The following is an 11,136-nucleotide window of genomic DNA, read 5'->3' as shown; positions in this document are numbered from 1 at the left end:
CGCAGAAATTGCAGTTCAGCAAAGGGGCGTTTCTGGCTCAAGGAGCCCCCACCCGGTCCCTCCCCCACCCCGGGAATCCCAGCTGGAGGGCAGGAACCAGCCATGGGCGAGGAGGAGCTTCAGGGCCGCCCCCCAGATGAGCCCGACGCTGCTGGGCTGGGACCAAGGAGGCGTCTCTGTCGCCCGGGGCAGGAGGGGAAGTGGGAAGGGGGGGGCCACGCCCTCCCCCAAGATCCACCGGGAGCCAGGGGGCCAGCCGACATCCATGCAGATTTACCCCAGACTTAACCCCCCCCCCCGTGGACTTTTGTGTTTGAGGGACCACAGACCAAGAGGGGATTCTTCTGGGGAGGGGCTTGGGTGCTTTCCCCCCCCTCCCCTTCCCCGCCTGGTTGTGGAGCATCCTCTGATCTCTTGCCTTTCCTGCCAGCCTGGAGTCTGCAATTGAGCCGCTTCAGGGGGCTGCCATTTTACAACCCCCACCACCCCCCGCTCCTGCCAAGGCAGCTCCCATTTTTCCTTCCTCTGCTCCAGGAAAGTGTTTTGGGGGTGGGGGGGGTTTCCTCCTTTTTTAAAAAAAGTTGACAGCTGTCATATCTTTGTAACTATGTGCCTGTCAGTTTACACCAAGGAACAATATTCAGTTGCTGGTTTTATAAACTAACTTTAAAAAAAATCCCTGGTGGAATACGGGGGGGGGGGGGAGGGTCTGCATCACAAAAACGTGGGGGAAACTCCCATGTGGAAGCTCCACAAAGCAGCCCCAATGGGGGACAAAACCAGACTTCCTCCCCCTTCTTCCCCTCCCCATTTTGTTCTCCTCCTCCTTAGTTCTTGCCAGTTTCCTGTTGTTTGGGGGCTCTTTCTCTACTCTGCTGCATGTTCATGGGGAGGATCTCTGCCTTCAAGGCCTTGCAGATGATCAAATGCAGTTGCTGGATCTCTTTGAGATCATCTGGGAAGACGCACCACCCATCTCTGACATGTGCATAAATTTGGTCCACTTTTCCAGGAGGGAGCTCTCACAGAGACTAACAGGTTGGAGCGGAGGGGAAAAACATCAGGGCCTTTCTATCTGCTTTTTCCACACGTGGATTCAAGGCAGCTTCACCTGAGACTGCGGATGGAGGATTGCATTTTCCCCTCTGTTAAAATTTCCCTGCCCCAGAAATGCATCATGGCCAGTCCAGGCAGGGAGGGCAGGAACTATTTCCTTGTGTGTTTTCCTAGTTTTCTGTGTGCGGGGAGATAGTCACTCCTAGCTGGCATCTGTCACCTGCAACTTTATGTCAAGCAGTCTGTCCCATAGCCTCAGGACGCTGCCTGCCCAAAACCAGCATAGCCCCCTAAATGTGTGGGGCAGGCTAGGGAGTCTTGGCTTCCCTCAGTGGGGTGAGGGTGTGGGGTGGCTTCAGGCAGGGTCAGGAACTCTTTGCCCCAGAGTGGATGTGCAGAGGTTGGAAGGAAATGGTTCGAGGAGGGTGTATGAATGTGGGAGCACCCCCAAATAGAATGACTCAGTGGGAGAAAGGTGATTGGAGCCTTCCTCGATCAAAGGTGGTCCTCTCAGTTGTGCCCCGAAACCATTATGGAGAGAGAAACATTCAAGGAACTGGCACAGGGAACGTGTTTGTAGTGCAAAAAAGGAATTCCCCACCCCTTTTATTTCTCACCCTCCCAGGCAAGAGTGAAAAGATGTACTTGATGCCTGTTCCACCATCTCCTGCACTTAGCAAAAGGAAGAGAGCCACCATGCAGCCAGCTCAGGTAAAAGGGGGGAGGGATTACTGGTCAGACATGCATGAGAGGGAAGTGATGGTTCCTTCCATTCCAGGGCTCGGAGGATCGGGCTCTATAGAATCATAGAGTTGGAAGAGACCACAGGGGCCATCAAGTCCAACCTCCTGCAATGCAGGAACACATAATCCTGGCAGATGGCCATCCAGCCTCTCTATAAAAACCTGCAAAGAAGGATACTCCACCACACTCCGAGGCAGTGAATTCCACTGTTGAACAGCCCTGTTGGTCAGAAAGTTCTTCCTAATATTTAGGTGGAATCTCTTTTCCTTCACCTTGAACCCATGACTCCTGGTCCTGGTCTCTGGAGCAGCAGAAAACAAACTTGCTCCCTCACCAACATGACATCCCTTCAAATATCTAAGCATGGATATCATGTCACCTCTTAATCTTCTCTTCACCAAACGAAACATCCCCAGCTCCCTAAGTCTTTCCTCGTAGGGCATGGATTCCAGACCTTTGACCATTTTTGGTTGCCCTCCTCTGGACCTGTTCCAGCTTGTCAATATCCTTCTTGAATTGCGGTGCCCAGAACTGTACACAATATTTCAGGTGAGGTCTAACCAATGCAGAATAGAGAGATACAATTACATCCCTCGATCCAGACACTATACTTCTATTGATACAGCCCAGAATCGCATTGGCTTTCTTGGCCGCTGCATCATACTGCTGACTCACATTCAGTTTGTGATCTACTGAGACTCCCAGATTGCTTTTGCATGCAGTGTTGCCAAGCTGGGTGTCCCCCATCCTATATCTGTGCACTTCATCTTTTCTGCCTAAATGTAGTATCTTACATTTCTCTCTGTTGAAATTCATTTTGTTCGTTTTGGCCCAGCTCTTTAATCTGTCCAGGTCATTTTGAATTCTTACTCTGTCCTCTGGGGTATTAGCTACCCCTCCTATTTTGGTGTCATCTGAAAACTTGGTTAGCATGCCTTCTATTCCATCATCCACGTCGTTGATAAAAATATTGAATAGCCCTGGGCCCAGGACAGAACCCTGTGGCACCCCTTGCTCTTGGTTCTGGTGCTGCTAGATTTCAAGAGTGCCCATGGTGACCTGCCTAGAATGGCAGGAGTGGAGAAGCCCAAACAGGTACTATGCAACAAAACTGGATCATGAATTTCCCATGTCAGCTACCATGTGGCCATCTCTGGCCTGTTCCTCACAAGGCAGCTAGCCCCCTGCCAGTGAAGACAACCCCTCTGGCTCCAGGATGGCCCCAAAGAGGTATGGGGGGTGAGTGGCCAAATGTCCCCACAGGGCTCTGCTCCCCACCTCTTTGTGCAGCTGTTCCCCTATTAATTAACTCTCTCTTAATATGTGACCACAAATCAAGAAGGATATTGACAAACTGGAGCGTGTCCAGAGGAAGGCAACCGGAAGGGTCTAGAATGGGACGGGGTAGATATGATGGTAGGGTCTAGAATGGGACGGGGTAGATATGATGGTAGGCGGTGGCCATATGAGAGAAGGTGGGGGAGAGATAGACATGCTCGCTCACCTTCTGACCTCCGACCTATCCCGAGGAACGTAGGTGGTAGGGTTCAGAGAGACTCCGCTTCGTCATTGGTACTGATCAATGCCAGGTCCATAAATAACAAGACCACAGTTCTCCGGGACTTTCTCGGGGACCTGCAGATGGACCTGGCTTGTATCACCGAGACCTGGGTGCGCGAAGGAGAGACCATCGCTTTAGGCGAGGTCTTGCCCCCAGGCTTCGCGTGCCTGCACCAGTCACGAACACGGGGCTGGGGGGGCGGCGTGGCAATGTTCATCCGTGATGCCATCCCTTTTAGGGCAGCCCCTGTCCCAGAGATCGATGGTCTAGAGTGTGTCGACCTGGAGTGGTTGGCCCAGGAGAGGTTGGCTGTTCTCCTGGTGTACCGGTCGCCTAGCGCGCCGGGAGATAGCCTGCCACGGCTGCTGGAGGTGGTGGCGGACTGGGCGTTGCGGTTCCCCAGGCTTATTGTCTTGGGGGACTTCAATGTCCATGTCGACGCCGCCTCATGTGCAGTGGCTGCGGACCTGGTGTCATCCATGGCGGCACTGGGCCTCTCCTTGGTAAATTCTGGCCCCGCTCATGAGGACACACATTGGACTTGGTCTTCGGGTCGGGGGTTAATATGGTCATATCCTCTATTGATAGAGTGCCATGGTCTGACCATTATGCCCTGAAGGTTTGGATGGACGTGCCACAACACCCCTGTCTAGGCGACGGGCGAACTTTTGTCCGCCCGCGGAGACTTATGGATCCGAATGGATTCCTGAATGCCCTGCGGGACTCTGAACCCACCGGCACCCTCGATGAGCTAGTGGAAGACTGGAATTCCCGTCTTTCCGATGCCATCGAGGTGATTGCTCCCCGGCGTCCTCTACGCCCCCGCTCGCGGCTGGCCCCTTGGTACACTGAGGAGCTACGCCGTATGAAGCGGGAACTTAGACGACTAGAGCGAGTGTGGAGGAAAGCTCGTGACGAGGCTGCACGAACATCTTATAGGACGTTTATGAAGGCCTATGAGGTGGCGACGAAGGAGGCGAAGAGGGTTTTCTTCTCCTCCTCCCTCGCGTCTGCTAGCTCCCGCCCGGCACAATTGTTTCGTATTATTCGGTCCTTGACCTCATTGTCCGAGGGGTCTACAAATTGTCAATTGGCTATCAGCTGTGAGGCATTTATGAGCTTTTTCGCAGATAAAGTCATGTCGCTCCGCCAAGACCTACCTGCCACCTTAGAGACAATAAGTGAACTGGAGGCTCCCTTGCCGTCTTCTGGCCCTTGTTTGGCCCAGTTCTCCCTGCTCTCGGAAGCCGCTGTCGACAGGGCCCTGGCTGCTGTTAGACCTACTACCTGTCCTCTGGATCCGTGCCCCTCCTGGCTTATTAAAGCGTGCCAGGCGGAGTTACGACCCCACCTGTTGAGTATCATCAATAGCTCCCTTGAGCAAGGAGTTTTTCCTGGTGGGTTGAAGGAGGCAGTGGTCCGCCCACTCTTGAAAAGACCATCGTTAGATCCTGGTGATCTGGCCAATTACCGCCCCGTTTCGAATCTCTCGTTTCTGGGGAAGGTAATTGAGAGAGTGGTGTTGGAGCAGCTTCGGGGTTTCCTGGAGGACACATCGGCTTTTGATCCCTTCCAGTCCGGTTTCCGTGCTGGGCATGGGACGGAGACTGTTCTCGTCGCCGTCACAGATCTGCTCCGCTTACAACTAGACCGAGGCGGATTGGCGCTGCTGGTTTTGCTGGATCTAACCGCAGTGTTTGATGTGGTCGACCACGACCTTTTGACCCACGGCCTGGCTGCTTCCGGGGTGCGAGGCACTGTCCTTAAATGGATTGCCTCGTTTCTCCGGGGCCGGTCGCAGCAAGTGTGGTGCGGGGACCAAGCATCCCGGAGGTGCTCACTTTATTGTGGTGTGCCTCAGGGAACGCTGTTGTCCCCGCTATTATTTAACATCTATATGCGACCCCTTGCTCAGTTGGTGCGGAGCTTTGGGTTGACGTGTCACCAATATGCAGCAGCGCGTTTGCTCACAGGCAGCGCCATTTATGATCATATTCAGCCTGTGCTACGCCAGCTGCATTGGCTCCCAGTAGAGTTCCGAATCATTTTCAAGGTGCTGGTGCTGACCTTCAAGGCCTTACGCGGCCTGGGACCCTCGTATCTTCGAGACCGCATCACCCCATATGTCCCTGCACGGCCTCTCCGTTCTGTGGAGGCCAATTTATTAGTGGTCCCTGGCCCCTCAATGATGCGGCTGGCCTCCACACGGGCCAGGGCTTTTACGGCTCTGGCCCCGGCCTGGTGGAACACTCTCCCTCCGGCTGTCAGGGCCCTGCGGGACCTCAATGAGTTCCGCAGGGCCTGTAAGACGGAGCTGTTCCGCCGGGCCTTTGGAGGGACCAGCCGCTGAATGGCGCCCCCCCCCCCCAGTTGGGCCCCTTTACATCTGGGCCTGTCATCTTGGGACCTGTCCTCCTCCTCCGGGGAGAATTTTTTTAAAAAATGGGGTTAGTCGGACGCCTCTATTATTATTGTTCTTATTGTTGTTACCGCTGTTTTAATGGTTTTAGTTATTTATTTGTATTAATATTGTATTTATACTGTACACCGCCCAGAGCCCTTCGGGGATGGGGCGGTATAAAAGTTTAAACAATAAATAAATAAATAAATAAATATGCTGATGACACCCAGCTCATTCTGTTGATGGAGGGGGGAGCGGCCGCCGCCCCTGCGGCTCTCCAGCATTGCCTGGTTGCCGTGGCTGGTTGGTTGAAACAAAGCAGGCTGAAACTGAATCCAGCAAAGACGGAGATCCTCTGGCTGGGACGTGAGGGGGAGGTTGGGGACTTTCAGCCGCCGGTGTGGGAGGGGGCTATATTGGCACCAGCCCCCTCTGTCCGTGACCTGGGGGTCCACCTGGATTCGTCTCTTTCAATGGAGACCCAGGTGGCCCATATAACCTGGGTCACGTTTTACCATCTACGTCAGGCCGGACGGCTGGCCCCCTTCCTCTCCCATGCTGACCTGGCCACTGTGGTCCATGCAACGGTCACCTCCAGGCTAGACTATTGCAACTCGCTCTACGCGGGCCTTCCCTTGCGTCTGATTCGGAGACTGAAAGTGGTCCAGAATGCAGCGGCTCGCATGCTCACAGGGGGTGCCATGAGAGAACATATTACACCTGTGCTTCGCCGCTTGCACTGGTTACCAATCGAATACCGAATCATTTTCAAGGTGTTGGTGTTGACCTTTAAGGCCTTACGCGGCCTGGGACCTCCGTACCTGCGGGACCGTCTTACCCCATATGTCCCAAATCGGCCTCTGCACTCGGCAGAGGCCAATCTACTGGTGATCCCTGGCCCCTCAATGATACGGCTGGCCTCCACCCGGGCCAGGGCCTTTACAGCTCTGGCCCCCGCCTGGTGGAACGCTCTTCCACCAACTGTCCGGGCCCTGCGGTATCTTGCTGAGTTCCACAGGGCCTGCAAGACTGAGCTGTTCCACCAGGCCTTTGGAGAGACTAGACGTTGATAGGGGCCCCCTCTCCTTCTTCCTTTCTCCTTTATAACATCATGGAGATCCTGCCACTCCTTCCCCTCTGGGGTTTAGTGGGAATTGATAGCAGGCGCCATCCTGAGTTAATTTATGCTGCATTTTAAATGGGGTAGGGTTTATTTTTACTAGAGCCGTTTTAATCTATATTTATTGTATTTAATCTGATATTGTGCTCTACTTATGTTGTCCATCGCCCTGAGCCCTTTGGGGGAGGGCGGTTTATAAACCCAATAAATAATAATAATAATAATAATAATAATAATAATAATAATAATAATAATAGAATCCATGCCCTGGTGGGGAGAGGCTTAGGGGGCTGGGTATGTTTAGTCATTTAACCCCAAAATTAACGAAGTCATAACAGTGAGCAAACACATGTGTTGGGATTGAGTTGGAAAATGCTCATAATGAGAAGGACCAGGTATTCGTTTGCCCCACCTACAGTCAGTAGAAAATTGACTGCTTTTAAGCAAGCAAGCAAGATGTTTGCTAGCTGGACCAGTTTATAAACCTTCCTTGATAAGGGAAAATACAGTTACCGTATATACTCGTGTACAAGTCGACCCGCATATAAGTCGAGGCACCTAATTTTACCACAAAAAACTGGGAAAACTTATTGACTCGCGTATAAGTCGAGGGTGGGAAATGCAGCATCAATTGAGGCATCAGTTGGTTAAATGTTTTTGAATATTTATTTCAAAGAAAAACAGTAAACTGGCTCTGTAAGTGGAAAAGAGGGTCAACAAGAACAATATGGTATCAACAATAACTTTAAAAGTACAAAAACCTTAGCTCAACCAGCAACCAAGCTAAAACACAAGAGTTAAAATCCTTCAAAACTGGATTCCTCATCATCATCTGTATGTCCAAATGTAACCCAACTTAGATTTTAAGAGGGATATTATCAGAAATGAAAAATCTACTATTAGCTTCCATTGTAAACAATGGGGGATGGGGCATCCCCTTTGGGGGTCAATAACTTTGGATCCCCTGACCCAAACTTCACCAAACCTGGCTGGTATCATAAAGAGACTCTCCTGATGAGACCAGCCAGGTTTGGTGAAGTTTGGTTCAGAGGGTCCAAAGTTATGGACCCTCAAAAGGGTAGCCCCACCTACTAATAGCTCCTATTGAAAACAATGGGGAATGGGGGCACCTCCTTTGGGGGTCCATAACTTTGGACCCCCTGAACCAAACTTTACCAAACTTGGCTGGTATCATCAGGAGAGTCTTCTGAGGGTACCCTGAAATTTTGGTGCCTCTAGCATAAAAACTGTGCCCCCTGCTGGCCAGCAAAGTAAAAACACACACAAAAAATTAATGACCCGCATATAAGTCGAGGGGAGCTTTTTCAGCATTAAAAATGTGCTGAAAAATTCGACTTATACATGAGTATATACGGTATATGATTTGGCTTATAAATTAAATGAGCAAATCCATTGTTCCTCCTGTCAGGAGCAGAGTTACCCTGGAATCCATCACAATTTCTCTGTTTTTGACTATCTCGCCCACAGACCAGTATCCACTGATGTAAAGAAATGTTTCCTTCTTGCAGGATGGAGTATCCTTTGAAGAGGTGGCCGTGCATTTCACCAAGGAGGAATGGGCCCTGCTGCAGCCAGCGCAAAGGGCGCTGTACAAGGAAGTCATGCTGGAGAACTTTCAGAATGTGTCTTCTCTGGGTGAGGAGCCGTTTCTTCTGGGCTGATCCCAACAGCAGATCTCAGCCAACCTCCATTATCCTTCCTCTGATTTGGGAGGTCTTTTGGGTTTGCTACGTTGCAAAACACCTGCCTGGCAGTCCTGTGTTGGAACCCCTGAGAGGACATCAGAAGAGGTGTCAAGAGAAGGTGTCTCTCTGTTCTGGGTCTTGTTTTACCTGGATTGAGAGGTTGCTGTCGAGGAAACTGAAGTCGTTCCGATCGGCGCAAGGAATAGGCGAGACGCTGCAATATCATGGTCCGGTGGAGAGAAGCCAGCGGCTAATCTGCCGTACTCTGGTCCCTGGCACCTTTTATTAGGGTTTTTGGGAGGCGGGAGAGCGGGAGAAAGTTGCGCAATTCATGGCCTGCGGGGGCAGTGTACGTGCAGGAAGAAACGTCTCCGTCTGGGTCAATTCCACATCTGGGGGTCTTGTGACCCATGACTCAGGCATCTTGTGACCCGTGAGTCATGGGGGTCTTGTGACAGGTGAGTGTGTGCGCCCAGAAGGCAACAGATGGCGCAGGCATTCCTGTGCTCTGTCTGAGGCTCTGCTGGGTTCACTGGCTCACCCCTACAGGAAACTTTTCCAATGACTTAGTTTTCAGCTGGCATTTTCCTCTCAGTTTGGCAGGGAGCACCAAAGAACTGTCAATTCTGGATGTATGATTATTCCCATTCCTAATGCTTGCCTATTGTGTATTTCTGGATGGGCTTGAAACTGAGGAATTTATTTACACCCAGGAGGGTTATGATTTTGATGGTGGTTGTTTTTCCCCCGATTACAAGGTCCCGTGATTGCTAAGCCTGAGCTCATAGCCCAACTAGAAGAGGAAGAAGAGGTGTTTCTTGGGATCTTTGATGAAGAGGAGGAACCAGCAGGTAGCTACTATATGTCCCTCAGGACTGTACTTTGCCTGTGCTTCTGTCTAAGAGTGGGTGGATTTCTGTGAGGATCATCATCACTTTTTTACCAATTCTCCCTCTGGCCCTTTCCGCACGGGCCATTTACAGCGGCCCAGGGACAGCAAAAACGCGGCCCGAAGGTGCCGCTTTCCACCTCCCTTCCCGAGGGAGGTTTTTGGAAAGCACTGCCTTCTCATCGGCGCGGTGCGTTGGTCTGGAGGGCTGCTGAGACCCGTCCCTGCGGCCCTCCAGACCAACGCTTCATATCCTTTGAATGTAAACGAAACTCTCTAATTTCTCCAATCCATTTCTAAAATTATTTTTCATTCCTATTTTTTCCTCAGGTTTAGCTGAAATAAAAAAGGGAGAGGGAGGGAGAGAGAAAGTGGAGTTGGAGCCTTTGAGGGGGCTGCTGCTCCTTCATAGTATTAAAAAGCTGGGGGAGAGAATGTGGCTTAAACAACTTCAGGGGAGCCTTTCTGAGAATAGGAGGACTAGTCATTTGTGTTTTGGCCCAGGGGACATTTGTGAGTCCAACTTCAGGAATGGAACATTCCCATGAGAGCCCCAGTTTCATCAACCCTCACTGACCTGGGAAGATAAAGCAATAAAGGAATCAGAGACCTTCATCACTGTATACCTACCTCACAGGGTGTTTGTTGTGAGGGGGGAAGGGCAAGGAGATTGTAAGCCCCTTTGAGTCTCCTGCAGGAGAGGAAGGGGGGATATAAATCCAAACTCCTCCTCCTCCTCCTCCTCCTCTTCTTCTTCTTCAACAACAACAAAATGACAGGCCTGTGGATACATTTGAGGGCTGGTGTTTTGATTTCATTGCCATACAGGATTCTGGAAATGGTTTTCAGACACCTGGTGCTTCAGTTCTTGTAGGCTGTACTGCAAGTAATTTGGTTCAGTCTCTAACATTCAAACTGTAGCTTTTTTATAGTGTTCATATCTTAGTTCTTCTCTCTTTCTACAGGAGAATTCAAGTCAGCGAATGAAGTGAAAGAGTGTGGCAAAGACTCCAGTGAGAGTGGACACCCTGTCACCCATCAAACAATTCACATCGTGGAGAAACCTTATAAATGCCAGGAGTGTGGAGTAGCCTTCAGTCATAGTAGAAGCCTCACTTCCCATCAAATCATTCACATAGGGGAGAAACCATACAAATGCCTGGAGTGTGGAAAAGGCTTCAGTTACAGTACAAACCTCTCTTCCCATCAAAAAATTCACACAGGGGAGAAACCATACAAGTGTCTGGAGTGTGGAAAAGGCTTCCGTGAGAGTGCACACCTCACTTCCCACCGAAGAATTCACACAGGCGAGAAACCATACAAATGCCTGGAGTGTGGAAAAGGCTTCAGTCACAATACAAGCCTCTCTTCCCATCAAAAAATTCACACAGGGGAGAAACCATACAAGTGTCTGGAGTGTGGAAAAGGCTTCAGCGAGAGTGGAAACCTCACTTCCCACCGAAGAATTCACACAGGCGAGAAACCATATAAATGCCTGGAGTGTGGGAAAGACTTCAGTAAGAGAGGAAACCTTGATTCCCATCAAAGAATTCACACAGGGGAGAAACCATATAAATGCCTGGAGTGTGGAAAAAGCTTCAGTCAGAATGGCAGCCTTACTTCCCATCAAAGAATTCACACGGGGGAGAAACCATATAA

General features: G+C 50.9%; 1 protein-coding gene across 1 annotated transcript; it reads left to right on the top strand.

The window, feature by feature from the left end:
* Positions 1–6: 6 nt before the first annotated feature.
* LOC125424840 (zinc finger protein 239-like) lies at positions 7–11,131 on the top strand (the record flags this gene model as incomplete). The annotated part of the gene is made up of 5 exons (XM_048482272.1): positions 7–1,038; positions 1,682–1,767; positions 8,412–8,538; positions 9,347–9,439; positions 10,443–11,131. Coding segments are annotated over exons 1-5 (1,107 nt in total), but the record flags the coding sequence as incomplete, so codon positions are not given.
* Between the last annotated feature and the right edge of the window lie 5 nt (positions 11,132–11,136).

Source organism: Sphaerodactylus townsendi, unplaced genomic scaffold, assembly GCF_021028975.2.
Source record: "Sphaerodactylus townsendi isolate TG3544 unplaced genomic scaffold, MPM_Stown_v2.3 scaffold_1191, whole genome shotgun sequence".
Classification (NCBI taxonomy): Eukaryota; Metazoa; Chordata; class Lepidosauria; order Squamata; family Sphaerodactylidae; genus Sphaerodactylus; species Sphaerodactylus townsendi.
The sequence above is the reverse complement of the archived record's forward strand: the minus strand, read 5'-3'. Positions and strand labels throughout refer to the sequence as shown.